At 36.1% G+C, this 25988-nt stretch overlaps 3 protein-coding genes across 4 annotated transcripts; 1 reads left to right on the top strand and 2 right to left on the bottom strand.

Moving 5' to 3' along the window:
- Positions 1 to 2069: 2069 nt before the first annotated feature.
- On the bottom strand, positions 2070 to 4331 carry LOC127865238 (agrin-like). The gene is made up of 5 exons (XM_052405271.1): positions 4211 to 4331; positions 3855 to 3996; positions 3091 to 3238; positions 2779 to 2930; positions 2070 to 2230 (listed from the first exon to the last, which is right to left on the bottom strand). The coding sequence occupies exons 1-5, from the start codon at positions 4266 to 4268 to the stop codon at positions 2152 to 2154; spliced, it is 579 nt and encodes a 192-aa protein (XP_052261231.1). The 5' UTR covers positions 4269 to 4331; the 3' UTR covers positions 2070 to 2151.
- Positions 4332 to 10200: 5869 nt separating this feature from the next.
- On the top strand, positions 10201 to 14937 carry LOC127865227 (uncharacterized). Its single transcript, XM_052405236.1, has 3 exons — positions 10201 to 10387; positions 11826 to 12365; positions 14432 to 14937. The coding sequence occupies exons 1-3, from the start codon at positions 10227 to 10229 to the stop codon at positions 14574 to 14576; spliced, it is 846 nt and encodes a 281-aa protein (XP_052261196.1). The 5' UTR covers positions 10201 to 10226; the 3' UTR covers positions 14577 to 14937.
- Positions 14938 to 15514: 577 nt separating this feature from the next.
- LOC127865240 (four-domain proteases inhibitor-like) lies at positions 15515 to 18018 on the bottom strand. Of its 2 annotated transcripts, XM_052405276.1 has the most exons (4): positions 17642 to 18018; positions 16767 to 16905; positions 16153 to 16389; positions 15515 to 15681 (listed from the first exon to the last, which is right to left on the bottom strand). In XM_052405276.1, the coding sequence occupies exons 1-4, from the start codon at positions 17706 to 17708 to the stop codon at positions 15603 to 15605; spliced, it is 522 nt and encodes a 173-aa protein (XP_052261236.1). In that variant the 5' UTR covers positions 17709 to 18018; the 3' UTR covers positions 15515 to 15602. The 2 variants fall into 2 exon arrangements, with proteins under 2 accessions (XP_052261236.1, XP_052261237.1); XM_052405277.1 differs by lacking the exons at positions 16767 to 16905; positions 17642 to 18018 and adding an exon at positions 16510 to 16746.
- Between the last annotated feature and the right edge of the window lie 7970 nt (positions 18019 to 25988).

Genomic DNA, 25988 nt, shown 5'->3' with positions numbered 1-25988 from the left:
TGTTCTTAAATGTGTACATTTCTGGCCTTAAACCTCTTGAGAATCGCAAAGCCATGCATAATTCTATCCTACCGCTTTATGTATGTGTGCACCAAACTATTATTTTGCCATTTTCGTTGTGTAGCAGGGTTCGGTATAAGGAGAACTTATACTGCCTTGCTATATGAGCTAGCTTCTATAGCGACGCGATAGAGTATCTTCATGATTCGGAACCGAGAAGTCCCGTTGTTGTTTATGATTTAATTAAATCTGCATTTATTTACTTTAAATTTACTTCTAATTTAATATTTTAGTCCATTGATATTGATTTAATTAAAGAATGGTTTTCTGTTTTTACAGGTATATGTCACTACGTGCAAGAACAATTGAATCAATAGTCTAAATAGTATATTATTTACTTTGCGTGAAGCGTTTCAGCACGATTAAGAACTAATGCGATATTCTAAGGTAATTAATGTGTGCAAAATTATCAACGACAGGATATATTACAGGCCTAATTTGGTTTACCGTAAAGGTGTTTCACTTTCTAATAAGCGCACCTTAAACAATACCTCGTGTGATACTGTATTTGTCCTAAAACTTTTTAAGTTTCAATTTTAATTAGTTTATTTTTTATGTATTAATTATTAATTTATTTTATCTGCAACTAACAAATACTTGCATTTCTGCTTTAACTAAAACTACACTAATAGAAGTAATGATTTATTGTGTAAGTCGAAAGTCAAATGTTTGGACCAAGTGTCAACTTCAAGGTCAACATGAAAAGAATTCTAATAGATACAAAAAGGCAATTTAAATATGCAGATAAATTGAAAATACTTCCAATAAAGAATAATAACCAGGAACAATACTGGTAACTGAAACGGTTTCAACACGAAATAATTATAAATATGTATGAATTTAATGACTATTCAGAATAGCGGCAATGTGAATAGTATTGAAATGAGAGTGCTATTGAAAATATTAGAATTAAAAAAACTGTATTCCACCATTAATTAATTTTTTAGTGATTTTTTTGTGAAATGTGACCAAAATTTTTTTCTTACTGTACAATACCACACACAATGAGAAATTTACCAGCTGTTACAGTTATATATCCACCCCTTTTGTTAAACTATATTAAAACAGTAGCATTATTAATGAAACAAACATGTCAAAATTAAAACTGTAACAGCGGTTAAATTTCTCATTGTGTGTGGTAGAATTTTAATTGGATTGGGTGTATGTAGCAGGGTTCGGTATAAGGAGAACTTATACTGCCTTGCTATATGAGCTAGATTCTATGGCGACGCGGTAGAGTATCTGCCTGATTTGGAACTGGGAGGTCCCGGGTTAGATCCCCATGGTGGTCGGGGATTTTTCTGGCTGGGTTACATTTGCATGTTGGTTTTGCATTTGTACGAACAGGCAGACCAACGAACATATTAGTGATCGTCAGCTGCAGTAACGGCCAACTCATAGATACATTTAAGTCCTACATTTCATAATCTAGTTAACATATATCGGAGCGGCTATGGCGGTGTTAACGACTTCTTGTGATACTTTACACAGAGAAAAACTTAAACTTTTTTGCACGTTGAACTCTCTGCTATTTCCATTAATGATAAGGTTCATGTTGTTGTTGTTGTTTAATAGCACGTTTCAAGTATTACCTTTCGGTATTTGTTTAATAATAATAATAATATATATGTTAGAATGTATATGACTTACATAACAAATATGTTAATAAGTTTCTATGGGAAGGGGGGGGGGCGGGTTCTGTCACAGGCTTTAAGCGCAATAACTTGCCAATAGAAAATCTCATGGCTTGTATTACAGGATGTGTATTGAATTTTTCATGAGTAGATTCTGTTTTTCGGCCATTTTCCAATTGCCCCGTTAGTCGTTAAATTTAAGTTATGAGGGATAGGCTAAAGCAGTAGACGCTCGTACAATAGACGACCATGTGCTCAGTGCCATTCATGTAGTATATTAGTACACTTAGAATATTGCATTTCAGCTTACACGTGTGTTGACGTCAATTATAAGGTCTGATGATATAGAGGTACTACAACTCCGACACCGTTGCATACACGTCAACTATATTTAATAGTGCACGTTAAACTATCGAAACAAAACACAACCAAGCGTTACTCTTCAGTGTTCCCCCATTTAACTCTGTACACATGAGCTTATTTCGGTCATCATTTTTAGTCCAGGTGAATGACACAGGGCTTTGCTGAATTCGCATCTGCAACAAATCGAAATAATATTATAAATACAATTTTACGTTATATCACGTACGTCTTCCTCTCCTTATCTTTTCTGGAAAGACAACTGGAAAGACAACTTTTCAGATAAAAATATTATTGTCAGCCATAATTGGAGTAACGACAAATATACGACCTCCCGTAGAAAATAAAGTTCAGTATTTAGAAACTTGCCTACCCACTTTTAATAAATTGCAAGAGACTGAAATAATTACATTTAAAAACAGGGTATGTGTCGATTTTGGCGTTGAAGTTATTTCAAGGGAATAAAGTTATTCCGGTCGAATATAACAATGCGATTTCAAATTTTATATTAATATTCGGCCTTTACTAAAATCATGTTGTATAGATTAAGGTCTTATATCATTTAATTCAATTGTTTTCTAAACCGGGCATACGCTTTACTTTCGACAATTCAACGGATACCCATGCATCATGCAGAGCCAATACAACGAAATAAATGTCAAGGGTTTTTACACGTAGAACAACAAAAAGTGGGTGGTTTCAATGAGACAACGGAACTGCATACTCGTTTGGGTAGAGGTTTCCGTCTGATCCACAGACAACGTTGAATCCCGTGTTACAGTTGATGGAGGGCAGGTTGTGACAGAATACCTCCATCAGAATGTCACTTATGGACTGCGTGGTGGAGGCCAGAAGAGAATTAGTTGTCAAGGGCGACTGGAAAATAAAACTGAGACAGTGTTGTACATGTACATGAAAGCATTTTATCTAATTTAATTTGTTTAAAAATTACTAAAACCCACACAAATGTGTAAGCTTGCGAATTTAAATTTAAAAACTGAGGGCATAAATTGATGAGTTCAATTACAGAACATACAGTGTGACCCGATGTTGTCGTTTTCATCGTTGTTGCTGTTGTTGCTGATGTTGTCGGCAGAGTTGTGTACGAAGTCATGCCAACGCATGGTCCGTTGTGGGCGAATGTTATGCTAGCACTTACGCAATGGGCTTTTGCAAAATGGCATCTGAAACGTACTGGCACATTATGTTTATAGAGGAAACTCTGAAATGCAATGCAATGTCATCGCTGTAACAGTGATGACATAAATTTGTCAATAGAATTAATATTACTCTAAGTCGTGAATGAGGCACAGAAGCTCGATGCACGTCTAAAATAAGCCGGCGAAGTCCGCAAAGGCATATCCAAGAAGGGAAATTGGCAACTTCAGTTCTAACGATTTGATGGTGTTATGAGACTTTCACAAAATATCAAACATCATAAGGACGACAAGTGTTGTCATGAATCACTTACCACTTGCATTACGATATGTTATCCTTCGCCATAACTCAATGTTTATTTACCTTAATTAATACAAATATTAAGACTGATGCTCTTATTCATTAACCCATTTATGCCTAGTAAACTCTCCCATCCTTCTAAATTGGATCAATTTATTTTCAAAATTATGGATGTCTACCATATTTATTTCTATATTTAGAATATTTCATAAAGAAATTCCTTGAAGCAAACAGCGCAGACCCAGATGAGACGCCGCATTATGCGGCGTCTCATTTGGTTCTACGCTGTTTGCAATGTCCTTTTTTCAGGACGCTAGGCATAAATGGGTTAAATTTCCGAACCTCGTGGCGTATGTTACTCCGTCGCTGCCACATACTTCAGAACCAGAAGTACAAGGCAGTGGAAGTATGTGAAGGCAGGACTGGTAATCCAACACGCCCAGACTAGGGTCGATGCAGCTGACTGCGACACATTCTGAACCAGCTTAAAATAAGGAACACATATGATTACGTGATGGAAAAACAAACACATGCACACAAGTAAGGCGTTAATGCAAAACCACTCGATTCAATGAAAATACAATACAATAGGGGAAATCAAAGCTCTTGACAATGACTGCACAAATCAGTTTTATTGGCTATAAATATTTATAGGATGCCAATAATCCTTAGTTGTTTTATGATATATGAACACGCACCGACTTCGATAAGTCCAAGTAATATCAACAAGTGTATCGTCAACATATCTGCAACCATACACCTTGTTCCAACACCGGAGCCCAAATAGAGATTGTATTAAAAACAAAACACCGAAATGCGCAATGCAACAGCGGTGCGTATAGTTGAAACGTTATCTTTATAAGAATTTAGTATGACAGCACATTGGGCCCGTGTGATCAACGATGTAGTTTGTGATAATGTAAGAATTATGCGATTCTCACGAATGAACTCTTTTATGCCGATTCTTACGAACGTGTTATACACACGCGCGCAAACATAAGTAGCTGATATTTAATATACGGATCTTTTGAATATTTAACCAGGCTGCACTCTTGAAGTTACGTTTTTTTTGTGTGTGGATGCACCGGCTTATCAGGGACGACACTTTCCGCTTTTACGACATTTTTCGTTTAAATGAAGTCTGTTCTTAGCAAAAATCCAATTTAGGCGGAAAGTGTCGTCCCTTATTAGCCTGTGCGAACTGCACAGGCTAATCAGGGAAGACACTTTACGCACATGCATTATGCCCAATTTTCTCAGAACACGACTCACATCTTCAATTTTGTCGTAGTTCAGCCTTACGTGGCAAAATTACTATAGAGCTCTTTACTCGGATAAAATTATTGTACGTTCTTTCTTTCATCCAGCTAGTTATTTAGTGTTCTGGAGAAAAAATAGCTTACCTTATGTCGTAAAATATTGTGTATATAGAACAAATTTCTTTGTATACAAATGCCATAAATACATATCCTTAATCGAGTAAGTAGATTTCAGATACTTATATACCGACTCTAGAACACTTATCAAATATTTTGTTCGCACGTCACGTTTTTCATTAGTGTTTTCACTTCCTATCTGCAAAAGTATATACGAGTAAAATCGTTGTAGAAAAGCGTTTGGTTGGTGATTCATTCTGGGGCACGTGTAAGGTGAGGCTGGCCCTAAAATCTGCTTAAACTCCAAATGCATTTCATAGACCACTTCAAGGCGATGATCCCAGTTTTATTCATTTTATGTTCATAATAGACGATCTGTTACAAAAATATATTTGGAAAAACAGCTAAGTCTATCCCGATATAGTTTCTGGAATGCCATCCGTCAAACTTTATACAAAAAAAACAAACAATAAAATATTTTAAAACACCAATATGATCCAAAATAGCATGCATATAATTCGTGTTTTTTCTTGTTTGAATGAAATTAATATTTTTCTTCCAATTGATCCAATGAAATATATAACTATCTTCCCATGTAACACTGTTTGTATACGACACTTAGTTATTGACCATAACAAAACCTAGTTCAGTCATGTTGTCGGTATAGGAGTACAAAGTGATGCAGGAAATCCGCGACTGGACCCCATTGTGTCTAGTTTTGCTGTATTGAAATAGGAAACAGATTTTATCATATATTTTACAAACTCGTGCATTGTTTAAATAGTGAACAAAACATATATTAACGTTTTATTTGATAGTGGCTATTTTTAATTGCTTGCAATCAAGCGCTTCATAGATTTAATAATGTAACTTCATCACAGACAATATCAATGTTTATTTCATTTTTGATATCAATAAATAACTAAAAATCTGGTGTGTGTTTTTTGTTTTAGTTGTTAACATGATAATTTTCTAGCCTGTATAAATGTGGTTATCAAAATGTTGAGCTGTGACATTATTATTAAGATCAACCTCAGCCGGATAAGGTACTCCCTATTTTACAGATGCAATTGCTGTTCTTCTATTCCTGTTGTTGGGTTAAACAAAATCAAATAACACATTTGATTCAATTTAATATCAAGAAAGAAACTAATTTATAAGGTAACATTCTGTATAATGTAGTGTACGTTCAAAAGTTTGGGTTACAATTAACATACCTGCAGCTGTGTTTATAGTATAAATTATCGGTGTTTCTCAATTTGTTTCATAAATTAGAGTTTGACATATTTGCCATATTACCTTTCATATTACATTTAATTCAGTAATAATCCATTCGATTCTTTATTTAGAAAATACATATACATAATACGCTTATATGATACTAGTAATAGATTCTACCTAATTTACGGACAAAAGCTTAGATATTTGATTAGCATGTATTGGAATATAAATATATATGGAAATTATTGTGTACAAGACTTTCAAAAAAAAATAAAACATCCACAAAATTAAATAATTATATAATTTATTTTTGCTTGATGAACAAAATGTCTTATATCAGCCAAGCTTTAAGATCTAATATCTTATAATTGTGTGCTTTGTAGCCTATGTAATTCAAAGCTGGTTTAGTGGCTTCGGTGTGGTGGAGATGGTGTCCGCTTAGGGACTGTGGGGTCTTGGTATTGATCCCTTAAGTAGGAGTGTTCTTTAGATGACCCTTCAGAGGCCAAGTACTGGTCTTACGCAGGAAACAGGTTGTTTCAATAAATTTCTCAATTCAAATAAATCTTGCTAAATTCATTGATTTAAGCATAAACTGATTAGACATAAAAGAATGTGATTTGTCAAATCAATTTTGATTTTCAATGTATAATTATGTGGAACTGAAGGAAAGCGTTCTTGTGCAATTGAAATATGTCATAAATACAGGTATCTCAAAGGACTTTAATTTCCTTTGGAAAAGTAGTGTCGCTTAGTGGAAATTATGTTACCACTAAAAAACTAACCACTGTGTAGCAATTAATAAATAACGGTCTAAACTGCATACAATAAGTTTGTAAGCAAACAAACAAATGTTATGCTCCTGGCGTATTTCGTCTTGGGTATGCATATACATGTGATATAGCATTTTTTCGGAGTGTCTATGAAACTAAGTGGCCAATGATTTGCATCGCAAAAATATATGACGCGGGCAGAAACTGTTCGAGTCTGATTAATATATGAGAAATGTAAGTCAAAAAAACTTTATATTTAGCGGTCAACGCACACCGCTGCTCGGCATGCTTTTGTCCGTATTAATCCAATACTTGGCCATGATGTTACTATCACAAATCCCTCAAAATTAACAAACATGTTATTGCCATTCTTGGTTCGTAGGGAAAACAAAAAAAAAGAATATTATACGACATCGATTGGCTTGATAGATGGTTGACTGTCTAGTTGACCCCGGTCGTAATGCTTAAGGTATAGTTTATTAAAGACATTACCAGATATGTTAATTAATTTCCTTCTCATAGTTTTTTTGTTGAATTGTTTAATTATTTATTGAGTTATTATTATGTCTGTCATCTGAGGCGTCAACTAATCAACAGGTAGTGTCAGAAGTTTTGAATTAAAACTAGCTTTACCAGCTTAACAGACATATTATAAAAATCAAATCGTACAGGCTAATCTGGGACAACCCTTTAAGCACATGCATTTAACCCCTTTTAACAGAGCACAGCCCATTTAATTTAAGCCGTATGTCTTTGTTGTTGTTTTTTGTGCCGACCCATTCTACAAACAAGACAACTTGAAGGTAATTATCACTGGTCAATCGTCAGTTTTTATCACCTTTTCATATTAATTTCTTCTGACTACAGTACTTCCTAAATTATCTAGGATAAACGGTTGCACCTAATAATGTTACTAAAGCACTTCCACAGTTCCCTACAGTAGTTCAAATAATGACACTGTCAAAGTTTAAAATATAACACCCCCCTCCACCAACATTTGTAACTTCCCTAGTTTTGTTGAATATAGGTGATCGTCAGTGTCAAGTCATGAACATACGGCAATGAGTTATGGCGTCGGGGCTACGCCCCGCGACGTGTCCATTACTTTAATCTAGGTCCATGTGTCGCCTCTAAGCAACCGAACATTACGTAAACAATTGTATTAGGATGTTGGTCGTCGGTTAATTGTCTACAGTAAAGTATATTCTTTACTTCATACTCTAATAAGAGTTCTACTCCGATGGTTACATATATGCGATTGACGGTTCTCTAATATCGATGAAGCATGAGTGTGCCTTTAAGAGTTGCACACATCGTTTTGCTGCCAGTGAGCTGCTACATTCAGTTTTCTGCAGTAAGGCCCCTGATGAGTAAGTCAATATTTCTGAAGACAGCTGTCCTGTTCGTATTAGTCGAATTTCGTTATCATGAAGTGTCGTGCTCATTAATAAAAACTGGTTCAATGTCGCTTTCAAAAACGATCCTTATCATATCACGACCTAGCTTAAAAATCCATCAGGGAATAATGATCTAGTGCAGAAACACTTAAGCAACAGTATGAAATTCTCCTTAAGCAGTACCTATTGCAATCACTATGCTTATGTCATTCTCGATCATCGATACTTGTTTGTATGTTTAAGGTATTTGAGCCGATCGGTTAATTCAGATTGTTCGGTTTAGGGACAGTAATGGAATAAAAGAAATTAAACAATGACTTTTATTAAAAGCAATGCAAGAAACTCGTAAACGTTTAAAACCCCTATGAAAAGAGAAAAATTTCTCACACTCACTTTCTCTTCATATTTAAAACTGCGTGATTACATTTTAGTTAATTGTATATTAATTGCAGTATTTAGTGGCAATATATTCCAGTTGCAGTAAATTTGGCTTCTGCCCTTAAAGGGGCCTTTTCACGTTTTGGTAAATTAACAAAATAAAAATAAAAAGTTGAACGGGGCATAAATATCAATCATTTAATCTTCACCAACATTTTCGGCGGTGTGTTCCTGAGAGGGATAGTTACGGATAAAAAAATATATATTATAATCGATATTTTACATAACTGTACAGTCCTCTAAGCCGAGCGGAACTGTCTTTTTATTAGGATCAGACTTAGTGTTCGTGTGTCGTTTGAATAGATAGGAACGAATCTGCACTAAAACTAAATTTATATTCACATCGTACATGCATGATCAGTTGTCAAACAAAAGTACGGTTGATATTCAAATGTATTATTTTTCTCTTTCCGGGATATTGTTTTAGTATGTTGATGCTGCATTAACAAATATAAGTGTATATGAAGTGAAAACACCAAAAATAAACAACGGCTGCGATAGACACCTATAAACATAGCATATACTGTTAGATGCGCATAATCTCACTTTAACGTTCAAAATCAATTAATGCTAACATGACAGGAAATTACTGGTTACTACGTTATCCGGGTAGGTGCGAATTGAATATCATCTACCCCGCTTTGAACGCGATAATATACAAACCGCACGACACACTATATATATTTTTTTTATAAACAACTGATAGCAAGATGAGTTTCAGATAATTGGTTAGTTACCACCTTTTAACTAATTCTTTTGATCTGTTAATTCTTTTCAGCTCAATTCTACAGTGAAAAATGCGCATAATATCACTTTGAGACAAGTTTGACCTTGTGCGAAAATCTAACATTACTCAATGTCGTGATCTGATTTCGGTACACATGTAACAAAGTTTTAAGATAGTGTAACTGGTGTATATTCAGCTTCAAAGGGGCCTTTTCACAGATTTTGGCTTGTATTGAAGTTTGTCATTAAATGCTTTATACTGATAAATGTAAACAATCGATATGTAAAGCTCCAGTAAAACACACGAATAAAATTAAAGAAAGAAAAAAAAAGTAATCCTCAACTGGACTCGAACCACTGACCCCTGGAGTAAAAGCATATCGAATACACGACTCGGCTATCCGTACTCATACAATGAGTGATGTATATTATACTTTTTATAAGCAATCGTCGTAGTGTTCCAAAATATAAGGACAACAACATAACTCTCCAAATTATTCAATCGTTTCGCGTTGCAGCGCTTTATAATTTTCAGGTTTTTAAATCGTCAAAAGATGCATATAATGGATATTTTAGAAAATGGCTAATGTTCAGTATTACTGTTTCCTCACAAATATTATAACTACCACGAACATTTGCGAATCTGAAACATTTTTTTTCATTTTGTCAAGTTACCAAAACGTGAAAAAGGCCCTTTAAATGTTGTAAGCAATAGTATCACAAATAGATAACCCTTCTACAAGAACCTATAGAGAAAGGATTTCGAACGAATCCACACAGTGCATGCCGAGCATACATCGCACAGCTATGTTACACTATGCCTTAATTAGTTCATTGGTGCTGATTTGTTGTCAAAGGGCCTGGGGCTCGGAGAAGAAAGGCGTCGTTATCAACAGACACGACTTCCTGTGCGATGACTTCAAGGTCCTTAATACTTCGTGGTGGTGATACATCTTTTTATATTCAATTTAACGTTATATATTCACAATTATTGTTAAAGCATATTCTATCCTCCATTACACATGCCATCTTTCGATGACTAAAACTCGATATTTTACAAATATAAGGTTTTACAGAATGTTTTAAATATGAAATCTGAATCACAGAACACTGCAGATAAATATTAGAAAAATAATTGTTATAAATAATTTAGGTTAAATACATGTTTTATGACTGACAATCAATCTTTTAAAGTTATGAATCTTGACAATACATAATTGTTTTACGTCTTACGATCCTGTGATATAAAATATTAAATAAAGGCTTTATCATTCCATGACTACATTTGTATGATAATAAAACTAAACTTGTATAAAAATAATACAAGAATGCTTTGAAAAGGATGTTGCTTATTACCTGTTCACACAAAATAATGGTTTGCATCTGTTTTTTCATGTGAGCTGCGACATGCGTAAATGGGTCATATTCCATATTAAGCCGGCGTAGCTGCTATTATCCAAGGGAGTGAAGTAAAAAATAATAAAAAAAATGAGTCGTGTTCTGAGAAAACTGGGCGTAATGCAAGTGCGTTAAGTGTCGTCTCAGATAAGCCTGTGCGGACACATTACTCAAATAAGCTGTATTTGTTTCCCTCATCGGAAAAGTTGTTTTACCATATTCCTCAACTTAGCATTAAGTATATGCATGTTATGGAAACGGGTTTCTTGAATGCTACATAGACGATTGAAACATAAGTTATTTGGCATTTTTTTCTTAAACCAAGGCGCCACTGAAATTATTAGAAAACATACTGAGCATGTGTTTTCCAAAAGTGCATTTGTGAAATGTTCTGTATTGCTGTCCGAAAGTTAGTGTTTATGCGTATGCGTGCGTGCGTCCGTCTGTTCGAGTTTGTCGGGAAAGTAACTGATCTTTGTCTCTCTCTTTTATTTCGGAATTATCTACCAATAAAGGTACCCCATATGCGCAAGAATCGTATCTGTACAAGGAAAATGTAAAGACAACACTAACAAATGTGCAGTTTTAAAGTAACAAATTTTCACCATGGGACGAGAGTCTGTCGCAGACAATTCCTGTGTCCATCGCTCGGATGTCATGGCCAATTTCCCAACCCCGAGAATAAGGCGCAATATTCAAATGATAATAGTTCAACTAATTACGAATAACATTCTTAACAACAATGAATATGTTACCGACAGGACTAACAAGTAATCTAAGGACTTTCACTTTAAATTGTCATTATTGTTTACTAAACATATGTGTTCATTCATTTCAAGTCCAGAGCCCAGTCATGTTTTGCCCTGCCACATACTTATCACCGGCTACCGCTCACTAATTTGATTGCAACGTTGCGATAAGCATAGCTCGTTACGTATTTTTTTGGGAGAACAGCTTGACTAACCAGTTGTTCTTTTTTACCAGGTACGACTATCAGAGTGACGTGAGCTACTATCACCAGCACAAGCACTGTCCCGATATCGACGCGCACTTGAACAAGCATGTGTCCATGGTCTGGGGGAAGCACAATAACCTGACTTTTCCCGCGCACACATCAGCGATCCTGTTATGGAATGAGCCCAACTTCCACTCCCAGGCGAACATTACCCCGGCCGATGCCGCCCTGATATGGCCGGAGGTAGAGAGGAACTCTCATGGTCGCCCCCTCGTGAGTCCCGCGGCGTCCCCTTGCCATACCACGTCTAAGTGTATAGGCGACTCGATCGATTGGTTCGATGAATTCTTCCGGCTCTGTACTGGATGTAGAATCGATTATCTCGCCACGCATTCGTACGCCTGTCACGGTAACACGACGATGGCGTACCTAAAGAAGCTCTATGACAGATACCACAAGAAAATCTGGCTGACTGAGTTCGCTTGTCCGCTAGTGAATGACCCGCACAAACAGTTACAGTATATGCAGGAATTACTTCCGCAGTTGGAGGCTGCGCCGTTCGTGTACAGGTTAGTTGTGGTATGATGATGCATGCATTTGTTGTTGTTGTTGTTACTGCTGCTGCTTCCTGCAAAGTTAAGGGGGCACACTACAGTTTTTCACAAATCGGCTACTGGCTGCCGGGGTGGGGGCACTGTCCGTCCTCACAGCTAACACAACGTCTACACCTGAAATCATACAAAACATATCTTCAGTATTGTTGGGGGTATGTCTTCCAAAAAATACATGGATAGCCATAGTGCACCCACTTGCTGTATATTTTTATCATGGAAAATCAGCCAATTTAGGGGTCTGAATGTCACCTGTTTTCGAGGCCATTTCTGTGATTTTCAACACAAATTTACCACTAAACTGCAAATGCCAGTTCATTAAACACTTTCTGTTTTACTGCATCACTAACCAGATATTTGACCGACAGAATCCTAGGGTCATCCACGCAGTTTTTTGCAGAAATTCAGTTGAGAGGAGGCACCTTTAAAATTCATGCAAAATTAGCCTTCGGAGCTAGAAACCAGCATGTACGTATTTCATGACCTTGACTGCCCAGCAGACACACTGGCTAGGCACTGGACACATTTTCGAATTCACTAAGCATGCATTTCAAACCTACCACCACTCAAATCTGATACTTTAAACTTGTAAAACACTATTATTGCTGCTCAGTTTTATTGTATCCCTATTTAGTAGAAACTTGTAAAACACTATTATTGCTGCTCAGTTTTATTGTATCCCTATTTATTAGAAATTTCTCCCCTGCCAATTCGACACTAAGGCTCAAAACTGTATAGTGCTACCTAAACGGAACGTAAACACACACTGAAACATACCTTAAAGTGGAGCCTTAAGGACCCTTCACGAACTTTTTTTTCATGAATTCGGAAAACGGACATCTCTTCCGGGCCACATCCCGACCCGTCTGCATCCGAACAACCCATTATTTTCCGGTGGGGCGGGGGCTTGCAGGCATCCAATGACCGTTGATCACAAGCATGATTATTTCTTTTCTTACGTTACATAATGGTATAAAGACAGACAATCGGCTAATATTGTCTCGCATGAATTGCACACTCAAGAATGTAAAACTTTATTTTCAACTTAAAGGGATCTTTTCACGGTTTGGTAAATTGACAAAATTGAAAAAAGTTGTTTCAGATTCGCACATTTTCGGTTTAGTTATGATATTTGTGATGAAACAGTATTACTGAACATATGCCATGGTCTAATATAGCCAGTATATGCATCTTTTGACGATTTAAAAACCTTAAAATTATAAAGCGTTGCAACGCGGAACGATTGAATAATTTGGAGAGTTCTGTTGTTGTCGTTTAAATTTGTGAAACTACGATGATGGCTTATATAACGTATAAAATACGAATTTTAAGTATGCTTGGCAGGATAGCTCAGTTGGCTTATGCGTTTTTACTTCAGCATTCCGGGGCGGGGGTCACTGGTTTGAGCCCTGCTGCGGCTACTTTTTTTTTCCTTTTTTAGATTTTATTTGTAATTTTTTACTGGAGCTTTTAAATTTAATGTTTACATTTAACAATATCAAGCATTTAATGACAATCTTCAAAACATGCCAAAATCTGTGAAAAGGCACCTTTAAATTCAATAAAGACAACACTCTCATTAAGCCGTTCACAGGTAATACCGTTGCTCAATGATTACTTAACACATGTACACAGTAAACATTGACCGAACAAAAATATAAACACTTGTCGTGAAACGCCTAAACTGCTGCTAAACTTATCAGAACAAATTAATTTAACCCATGTAATGCCTAGTGGACTCTCCCATCCTTCTAAATTGGATCATTTATTTCCCAAATTAGGGATGTCTAGTATATTTATTTCTATATTTAGAATATTTCTTGCAGAAATTCCTTTAAGCAAATAGCGCAGACCCTGATGAGACGCCGCATCATGCGGCGTCTCATCTGGGTCTACGCTGTTTGCCAAGGCCTTTTTTCTAGACGCTAGGCATTAATGGGTTAATTATTATGCAGATTATTCAAAGTTCACATATTTCAATAAGTTGAGTCATATTTCATATACGTGTAGCGGTCAAATTTCAGATATTCCTGGTTCAAGGCGCGAGTCCTTGTGTCTGGTCACGTGACAACGGCCTCGACCTTGCTGCACTCAACCACGTCCGCTCTATCGGCTGTCGGACAGTATTACATGAACTTCGAGCCGTACGGACACCAGATCGTCGGCTGAACACGCTTGACTAGCACAAAGTGACCAAGTCATGCGGATGTCAAACATATATTTTCTAGAAAATACTGACAGAATAAACTGGTCGTTTCCTTGTTTATGTACAAGCACTTAATGAAGAAGATCAGGACCAGTTTTCACAAAGTTCTTTGGTAAAACCTTAAATTTAGATTGTGATAAGAGTTAAAAAAAAACAATTCCGTAAGTTCATTACTGGTTTTGATCCTTTGTTATACGACAATAATCGCAGAGATTAAAATTTTGTTTATAATTATATATACGTTGTTATATGAATGTTTATTAAGCAGTTTGTTTTGTCACATGCACGGATTGGTCATGATTTGTCAATAAAATTCAAAAGTGAGTTGTAGTGTTTCTTGCGTTTCAATCGATGTGATCTGGGGACGTTCAAGGGTGAATAAATGTACAGAGGCGACACTGTCCTTGAGTGCTAAATGGCGTTCACGGGTGAATGAATGTACAGGGGCGATACTGTCTTTGAGTGTCTGAGGAACGTTCATGGGTGAATGAATGTACAGAGGCGACACTGTCGTTGTGTGTCTGGGGACGTTCACGGGTGAATGAATGTACAGAGGCGACACTGTCGTTGAGTGTCTGGGGACGTTCACGGTTGAATGAATGTACAGAACGACACTGTCGTTGAGTGTCTGTGGACGTTCACCGGTGAATGAATGTACAGAGGCGACACTGTCGTTGAGTGTCTGGGGACGTTCACGGGTGAATAAATGTACAGAGGCGACACTGACCTTGAGTGCCAAATATGAAGCACCTACCACATGGATTCACATCTCATGCTGACGCCGAGTGCTAAAACTGACTTACTAGTATTAGCTTAGTGACCAGCGAACCATGAATTGTGTTTTCTCTTAAACACTATGTCGCTACTGACATGATGAATAATTATAGTCAGTAAGAAACAGTTATACAAGTAACATAGTTTATTGCACACGCAACAACCTCGTAACAAAAAATAACGAATGTTTCTGATGTTCGGTCAGGATATCTCATTTATAACGGGTAACATGTGCTCGTATCAGGCATTCGCGTAAGTCCAGACAAGTTGCACACGGCTTTGCTGAATTCGCATCTGAAAATAGTAGGTTACGAATAAACTTGTGATTTTTCGTTAGAACGTGTGAACTATGTGCACTTCCTGATCCCACATCTACAAATCTTGTCAAGAAAATATAAGCTTAATTACTATTATTTATTTTGCAAACTTGTATTAAGTATTTAAGTTAAAAATTACAAAATACGGGTTTCTAGGAGAAAACTAAATTTATTGTTGTTGTATTCTTTACCTCTCTAGTAAAGAATGTTAATAAGATTAAAGTTAACAGTCGAGTTTTCATGTTGTATAAAAAATGTTATATTTGTATTCGGAAACAATTTTGCATACATTTCACGCATACATAATTGAATCAGCTCAATGTGTCCCAAAACAGCGCTGGACAATTTTATGAAGTTACACAAATATTGCAGTGAGGTAAATTAAACCGCTGACACCTTTAGAACCTCTTACATGTAGTGCACTTGTTGCAAAAGAAAAACTACGTACGGGTTCGGGTAGAGGTTTCCATCCGATCCACAAACAACATTAAATCCTGTCTGGCAGTTAATGGCCTGCTGGTTGTTACAGAACACCTCTTTCAGAACGTCGCTTGAGGACTGGGTGGGGGGCGAGGGTGTTGTTGTCGTTGTTGTTGTTGTAGTAGGCGATGGCGTGCTTAAACATGTTCCATCGCGAACGAATGTTACTTTAGCATTCGCGCAATAGGCCTTCGCGAAATGGCATCTGTAAAATAGTACAAATTACAGGTGCAACCCTTGAAATGTTATGCAATGCCATCCTAGCTGTTTATGTATGTGTTGTTAAATAATGTCATGTATGCGATGCCAGGCGAAATATACGTACTTAAAGTGTTGTCTAGGATAAGATTGTAAGGACCTATAAGGCAAATCCAAGCTGGCACTTTCCGCTTCCGCTTTTAGTGCATCCATGGTTATAAGAGTATTAAAGGGAACACACAATTTAACCCATATTAAGTGACTCGTGTCGTCGAATATTGCTGAACACGACCATTAAGACCGGTTTTCCAACGACACGCCTTAATGATATTTGCTACATACACATATTCAAAATATATGCGTTGCGATGTGTAATGCCCGTACCTCGTGGCGTACGTGACCCCGTCGCTGTCACAGGCGTTAACGTCCGATATACAGGTCAGTTGTAGTATGTACATGCAATACTCATTATCAGCTACTCCCAGACTAGGATCAATGCAGCTGACGTGGACACATTTGGAACCTTTTGAGAATTATGTATTAGCCTCGCTCTGTAAAAAGGGGTTTAATGGATGTGAATAAAGTGTCGTCACAGATTAGCCTGTGCAGTCCGCACAGGCTAATCAGGGACGACACTTTCCACCTAAACTGGAATTTTAGTCAAGAATAGTCTTCCTTTAAACAAAAATACAATAAAAGCGAAAATTTTCGTTCCTAATAAGCCTGTGCGAACTGTACAGGCTTATCTGGGACGACACTTTACGCACATGCATTAATCCCCTTTTCACACAGCGCTGTCCGTATAAACATTGATACTAGGAGAAAAGGAACACAACAATAAAAGCGTCAACTACTGAACAGCTCGATGCAGTATCGGTACAAGAAAGGGATGTACTTTTCCCACATTGGTTTGAAAAAAACTGCAGTGATAATTACAAACTATTTGTATTGACTACTCATGATTATGTAGAGTTTCACTCAGCAAACTCTTGCCTGATTAACGTCAACTGAATCGATACATAATTTTGTATGAAGTGTTTCGAATCGCGGTTTTGATGATATATAATTGAAGTTCTTTTTAAATTAAAATTACAGATAGTTCATGTTGTTATATAGTACGACCTGATTTCGAGACAGCTGGATAGTATAATCAAATAGACGTTCCATTCGCCATGATTCGAATAGTCGTCATAAAAATATAAGTTAGCTGTGCGTACATGAAACACTATTTACGTTGCAACGTTATATATTATACTCACCGACTTTGATGATTCCAACAAGAATCAATGATGTAATCCCCCATATCAATGATGTAATCCCCCACATATCTCCACAAATAAACCCCTTTTCGACAAAGTATTCAAAACTGTTGTTTGAATCTTAGTTGTTAAAATAAATTACATTACGCACTATCAAAGTTGTTCGTCTGTCTGAAACTTTATCTTGTTGAGAAGGTGCATATGGCACAGCGTCCATACAATGGACATAAGGTCGCCTTGGCGTAGTGGATTTGGTGTCCGTTTAGCGATCGGGAGGTCACGGGTTCGATCCCAACTGTGGCAGCGTTCTTTAGCTCTCCCCCATAGACACCAAGGAAACGGACTCGAGAGCGTTTCATATAAGCCTGTTATGCCAGCGAGCTTAAATAAATAGTTTTTTTTAAGGACATACGCATCACATGTGCTCGTAAACAGCGTTGCGTATACGTGTTATCATCATAACAGTGTGTCGTTGAAGTACAATGTTTGTTTTTTTTGTTGAGTTTTTAATATTAAAAGTGTCATGCATTGTTAATGGTTCTCTTCATAAATTGCGTGATATTGCTCCATGTGCAAACAGATACATTTACATAATGATTTTAACCAGGCAAGTTTTTAGGAAGAGGGGCTGGAAAATATCACTTCTTGTTAAAGGCTGCAAATGATCTGGGGGTTTTTCCAGCGTTTTATTGTTTTGCATGTTTGCAGGGGTATCGAAACGTGCGATGTCATTAAACAGAATAGTCAAACCACCATAAACAGAATGGATACAATTATTGCAGGAATCTAATAGTACAGAATAACACGCTTATACGTCGTGTGTTTTTTTACAATAATATGCTAACTACTAAGTGCCTGCGTACGCCATCGACGTTCTAAATCCGCCATGCAAACACCGTGTTTAGTAGGTCGAGTACCGGTACTCCGATAACAATACCATTGTTACGTTTTTGGTCTGGGGCGTAGCACCAAGGCAATAGTAATGATACAAATTTCTGATCCTATCCGATTTGGCTGGCTGCCAAAATCCTAATTCCCAAAAGTCCGGTTTACCACTTAATTCATGCGCAATAAAAGTAGTTCTTCGCAGATCTCAATCACCCGCCTTGTAAATACAGAAAATCACAATATAACATAACAGTGTTGCGAGAATAAGTTTCTAACTTGACGGTCTGGGCCGAAAAGATACGAGTGTTTACGGAGAAACTAGGAATAATTTTTTGTCTGAGACATTTTTTGACATTATATTTGATATTTATAAATATATTTTAAAATATTGTCGTTTTATATTGCGTTAACAAGATATTCCAGAAAAAAAGAAAATGAAAAAAAAACATGTTCACGATCATTCTTGGAAATAGACGAAGTAACCGGATATGGTATTTCAAAGATCAGGCGCGCAAATCGAGCGCGAAAATTTATACGTAAGACAAATTATACAATCTGTTCACCGTTCTTTATCAGAGTAAGTGGATTTTCTTTTGTATACACATAACTAAGAAGTATGAGTGTTTCTGATCTGTTAATTATGTAATGAAACGCTATGTTAGGTTTTTGAGAGCGATTTATTTGACGCCAACAATGACAGTTTTTTGCGGCCATGGTGTTGTTGTTATATATCTTCACCGCCTATGTAGACGAACCTCTAATTGATCTTTAGAGTTAAACTTTAACTTTTAACTTTAGAGTTAAACAAAAGGTTATTGTTCCCACCACCAGTATCGTGTAGTCCTCCGCCGTCCTTGTACACTGTAGTATATACACGAATATTGTCTTTTCTTACAGTCTCTGAGCTTCTGCACTCAACCGCTAGGGTCCGTATAAATTCGGACAAAGGGATAAATTCGGACAATACTTCTTCCCAAGCACACTAAATCTAGCCCCAGGCCTTCAGCGCCTACATCGCTTTGATTTAATTTCTTAGTTTCCGTAGGTTGTGAAGCAAATTAAAAATGCTTGCACCACTTGCAAGGTTTAATGATGAACTGAACCAAATGTTTTAGATAACATAAAATCATAAAGATGTCTCTGGAATCATCTCACCTAAAAAGCATGCACGGTTAGTAAAATAACTCACTCATTCATCACCATTCACCCACACTGAAATTCTTTAACAGGTTACAATATAGTAAAAGATTTCCTACACAAATTCAATGTAAATGCAATAACTTTAACGAAAAATAAAGTCAAACTTTTGCGCATAGAGACCCTCATAACCATACCTTTTCTCGAAGAGCATTCCAAGCCGAATTGATTTAAGCAATAAAAAAGATAGGTCACGCGACATGTAAGAAAGAACTCGCCACGAATCAAAAGTCACTGTTCTACGGCCATCTATTTACCGGCTTCTATCCAGTTCATTAGGGTTTCCCGCCATCTGTCAAAGTCTTATGTAGTCTCCAATCTTCAGATAAAAGAGTGAATTTCTAGTAAACAACAATGTTTTCCCTGCCACATGCACACAGAAATATACTAAAATAAAGTCATGGCAAGTGACCCTACAGAGAACCGTGTCTTCAAATAAATGATGTTCATGTTTTTAGAGAGTATAGCATTGCACTCCAAAAAGATTTAGTATATTGTAACCTAACAGTCGTGTTTGGATAAGTAGTTATCAGGAGATAAGTGTGTGTGAAATCCCTGTTACAGTTACTGACTTATTGGACGCCTGTCCGCAAAAGTAAATTGTAAAAGTGCATACTTTACCGATATTTATGTAGATTCTGTGTTACATTCTTTCTTATTTAAACGATATATTGCGTTAACATTAAACACACTTCCGTTTTGACGTCACGCAATTTTACTTCAGTATCTCTCAGTATGTGAATCATCAGTTGGGGAGGGATTTTCGTGCGTGCGTACGTGCGTGTAATAAACAACTTCACAGTGTACCTCCCAGTTGTATTCATTCGTGTGTGTTCATAAATGTACTTTTGTTGTAAATATGCATCTCATATTCAAAATTTTGCAATCTTTTTTTGTATATTATATATTTATTGATCGATCAATTTCACAATATAGCAATCAATAAATACATGAACACATGATTAAATAAGGTGTTGTTTTTCCTTCAAAATTCGTTGCGCAAATATTTTTTCTAAAGACAATAAAAAAATAACGGTTTTGATTAACGGTTTTGTTTTATTGAGAAAAGAATGAAGCAATTGGTAATCTTGTTTGGAACTGCAACATAATAAACATGTTTTGAAGACGGTTACCAATGTGATGTATGTTTAAGAAAATATTATTATGAATTTAATTCCCAATTCCCTCTTTATATTGAATTTAGCAGGAAAAAACTCTAACTATGAATATCATACATGTATCATGTATGGGAATTACAAGATATATATGGACCGTGCTCTGTGGAAGGGGGTTTAATGCATGTGCGTAAAGTGTCGTCCCAGATTAACCTGTGCAGTCCGCACAAGCTATTCAGGGAAGACACTTTCCGCTTGTATGATATTTTTTGGTTTAAAGAAAGTCCTTTTTTTAGCAAAACTCCAGTATAGCTGGAAAGTGTCGTCCCTGATTAGCCTGCACGGACTGCACAGGCTCAGTAAACCCCGTTTTCTGAGAGCACGGCTCAAAGATATGCATCTGCAGGAGGAATCTTTTTTCCAATCATCAATGTCCTAAAGCAGACCTACGCAAGTAAGTATTATTAATTAGAATCAAGTGTGAACGATGTTAGTAAAAGTGTGTTGGCTGTCTTAAATGTGCTTGGTTTTTAACATAGATTACATATTATAAAAAATTATTTTGAATCATTATTGTTGTTTCACACTTTGTGTATATTTGTTTGATCAATGTATGCATATATTTCTTGTAGTGCGTTTGTTATTTGCATAAAGTATTTTTGTTTCTCTTGAAATGCGTGTATTGATAATGTGAATGCAATTCTGAATTATTTATGAAAGTAAAATTTAATAGTTACTTCACACACTGAACTTCACCTCGCTAAGAATATCAACTAGTGAGACATAATATTAATTGAAAATTCCATGACAAATACCAGATGAATGAAATTCTCATAAACTAAACTTGAAGGAATTTGTGGAAAGTTTGGCTAAATGATGACTTTCAAAACAAACGTCATAGATTTAAAAAGAAAGGTATTAATTATGTTTTAACTAACAAAATAGCAATCCTTGCTTAAAGAAATGTTAAATTTATTGAATCATTAATGAATAATCAATCCTTCTAACATAGAAATATGTTTCTGACAGAGCGTTTATAATGTGCAATTATTAGCAATTATTTTTAACAGCGTGCATCGATGTTGCTTTGGCTCTCAATGGTCATGGGTTCGCATTCCGGGGAAGGAAATACTATTTTCTTGCTATTGTATTGTTTTGTATTAGTTATGACTATTTAAAACATTTTAGATTTAAAAGACAGTTAGATAACAACTGGTTTCTTATTCAACTCGCACACGATATACAGCAAACTGTTTCATGCTTTTCGTTAGAATTCAAGATTTATTAAATGGGCCGTGCTCTGTGAAAATTGGGTTTAATGCATGTGAGCGAAGTGTCGTCTCAGATAAACCTGTGAATTCCACACAGGCTAATCAGGGTAGACACTTTCCGCTTGTATGATATTTTTTGCGTAAAGAAAGTCCTTTTTTTGCAAAAATCGAGTTTAAGCGGAAAGTGTCGTGGCTGACGCATGTGCATTAAAGCCTCTTTTCACAGGGCGGGGCGGATTCATTTCCGTCTTATTCTGATTGCCATTAACTAGTTCATCAATATTATTGCCAATAACTAGTTCATCAATATTATTGCCATTAACTAGTTCATCAATATTATTGCTATTAACTAGTTCATCAATATTATTGCCATTAACTAGTTCATCGATATTATTGCCATTAACTAGTTCATCAATATTATTGCCATAAACTAGTTCATCAATATTATTGCCATAAACTAGTTCATCAATATTATTGCCATTAAAAAGTGCATCAATATTATTGCCATTAACTAGTTCATCAATATTTATGAAAGGGGACATTTTCGATTCCGTCCCCGCGGTATATATTTCAGTGGCAACGAAATATATATCGGGTTATAGTTTTACACAAACAAAACTAACTGTTCTATCTGGAAATCCGTTCAGAATATGTCTACATAGCAAACAGCAATGTAATTAATGTTAGGTTCAAGTTCATGTAATAGTAAGTGTTATTTAAACATAATTTTTTTGCGTACATGTTTAATTATTAACTATATAATATCAATTTTAACTTACTAAAGACCATACACAGTTGACATTGTCAAAATTAAGATGAGAAATGGAAGAGTGCACTTATAGGTCAGACAAATCGTAAGTCGTTCTATATCCGACCATAGGTAACATGCAATTGACCCCGATGACATTATCTTATCAGAATATAATGCCAGTAGGTTACGTTCCAATTAATGCGACAAGCGTGATCAGTTCAGAGACGATTTTCGCAGTTACACAACTCTGTTAATAATTCAAATGGAGGGAGGGAAGTCAGAACTAGAATGGTTTAACTTAAGCCAGATTTCTCTCTCTTTAAATTGTTTCTTATATGTCATGCACCAGTGTTATGTTCCAGCCACGCGTTACTCTCGAACCAACGCGCAGAGATTTGACACTGGTACCGAGCATTGCTCGTGTCGTTCGGGAATTAACCGCTGCAAATGAGTTTGTTGGCAAATTGCAATTTCAACATGTATGATTATTTAAAGGGATCTTTTCACGGTTTGGTAAATTGACAAAATTGAAAGAAGTTGTTTCAGATTCGCAAATTTTCGTTTTAGTTATGATATTTGTGAGGAAACAGTATTACTGAACATTAACCATAGTCCAATATAGCCATTATATGTATCTTTTGACGATTTGAAAACCTAAAAATTATAAAGCGTTGCAACGCGGAACGATTGAATAATTTTGAGAGTTCTGTTGTTGTCGTTTAAATTTACGAAACTACGAAGATTGCTTATATAAGGTTTTAAATTTTATTCTTGATTTTTTTACTGGAGCTTTTAAGATCCAATGTTTACATTTATCAATATAAAGCATTTAACGACAAACTTCAAAATATGCCAAAATCTGTGAAAAGGCCCCTTTAAGCGAACTGACCTACTACCATTAAAACTGCCTTTGACCTGGGAAAACACGACAGCCGCACTTTGCCCGCGTAAACGCCTTCGAGCCTAGCCTTCAACGAGCCCAACCCACAGGCTAACATAACTCTTACAAAAAGAAATAATTCAATAGTACATACGCATTCGTGAGATCAAGTATTTTATTATCTGCTCGAGTCACTTTGTCAACATCGCCGTTTAATATCATATGCGCCGCGTGTAAAGGCTAAATACAAAATATTTTCATAGGCACTATATTGTTTTACAAAATCATTTACTAAGTACTTAACATTTTAAAAAGACACAAGCTAGATTACAGAAAACTGTGGACATTTTTATCAGGCGACAAAAGTGCAATTGCGAGTCTTGCTGTATAAAATGTGACCAACTGGGGCTGGTGTGCTTTTATAAAGGCCGGGAACCTAATTTTCGGACAGAACTTATGTATGTTAGCCGATACGTAGTCGATATGAGAGATCGGCTTTTAACACATTGAACATGCCAGAAATCCTCATATGAATATGGACAAAGGATTATTTTACCCATTTATGCCTAGCGTATAGAAAAAAAGGCATTGGCAAACAGCGTAGACCCAGATGAGACGCCTCATGATGCGGTGTCTCATCAGGGTCTGCGCTGTTTGCTTACAGGAATTTCTGTAAGAAATATTCTAAATATGAAAACTAAATATACTAGACATCCCTAATTTTGGAAATAAATTGATCCAATTTAGAAGGATGGGAGAGTCCACTAGGAATAAATGGGTTAATAGAAAATGTTGGATTGTATTTATTGGGCTGTTGAGTGCGTCAGCCAGGCAAATCTTTGCCGCTGTTTCTAAAGCTTCGTATCTCCCAACTGATCTGCATATCCACGGATGCGTTCTTTTCATCCATTACCTATACTACAGACAACACCTCGAATCCAGTGTGTTATGCTGTTATGAATTAGAATGTTTCTATTATTTAGATGGTTTTATTATACAGACTGTAACAGGGCATTCACATTGATGCATGTATTGCAAAAAAAAAATATTTAAAGAATAATAGCTGAAAGAAAAGATAATAAACTTGATCATCATGAAGCGATACACATTGGTTTCGTGCTGGACGTTGATGACTGGAATATACGTGTGAATTATTACCTCAACATTTCACCTTCTCGAGGAGAATTGCGAAATTTTAAAATTCAAACCTTGCTTGATAAAAGTTTTTGTGTCTTAGTTTAGAAATCGTCTTTTTACGCAAAAGAAAGAAAATGATAACACACAACAAAATAATTAAATTAAGCAATCACGATGTTAATCAACAATCAAATAAAGTAAATATATTGTAAATAACATGCCTGGAACAGATTTTTCAGCAAAAACCCAGTCAAAGAGTTTTAAATTTTAATGAATGCATGTATTTCATGATGGCAGTGCGGTTATATATCATACAGTATCAAGTGTTTTATCATACTTGAAAGAATGTTGAATGGAATGTTATTATGTGTATCAACAGTACACAAACTAGTTTACCTATACAATTTAATCTTACAAGCACCGTTAACATTTACCTTCGACCTATCTTACTCCCAAGACACCAACATACACATTTGTTTGACCTGCAGGTCACAGAATTGTCTAGATATCGTTTTGTTACAAAAGGTTTTACATTAACCATTGAGAAATGAGACTGATGATTCAAATTAACGCCTGGTGGCCATTTGCGAAATCTAAAATAATGCATGACAAACGTGTCAGTCAAGACAAGCTGTTTTATGCATGGCAAGCGGTTCGACGCATAATCCAAAGAAACTAGGTTTCTCATGAGAACCTAGGTTCTCATTAGAACCTATGTTTTCAAATGAGAACCTATGTGAAAACCTAGGATACCAAACGACAACTTAATTTAAGTTACTAGAATGAGAACCTAGGTTCTCATGAGAACCTAAGTTCTATGTGTCTATGAGAACGTAAGTTCTCATGAAAAACCTAGTTTCTCATGAGAACCTAGGTTCTCAAGCGTAAACTAAGGTTTTCAAATGAGAACTCATGAGAAACCTGGTTTCTTGGGATTTCATAAACCTAGTTTCTTGGGATTATGCGTCGAACCGCTTGCCATAATTAACCTCCAGTTGTCTCCCATTGCTTGGTACACGCTGGCGGCATATGTGTAGAATGATAAGCAATAGACATGAAACAGTGAATGTTACTCCCCAAGAACATTTTTGAACAATGTTCAGACAAT

Source organism: Dreissena polymorpha, chromosome 1 (genome assembly GCF_020536995.1).
Source record: "Dreissena polymorpha isolate Duluth1 chromosome 1, UMN_Dpol_1.0, whole genome shotgun sequence".
Classification (NCBI taxonomy): domain Eukaryota; kingdom Metazoa; phylum Mollusca; class Bivalvia; order Myida; family Dreissenidae; genus Dreissena; species Dreissena polymorpha.
Note: the sequence above shows the minus strand (reverse complement) of the source record. Positions and strands in the feature narration are given on the sequence as shown.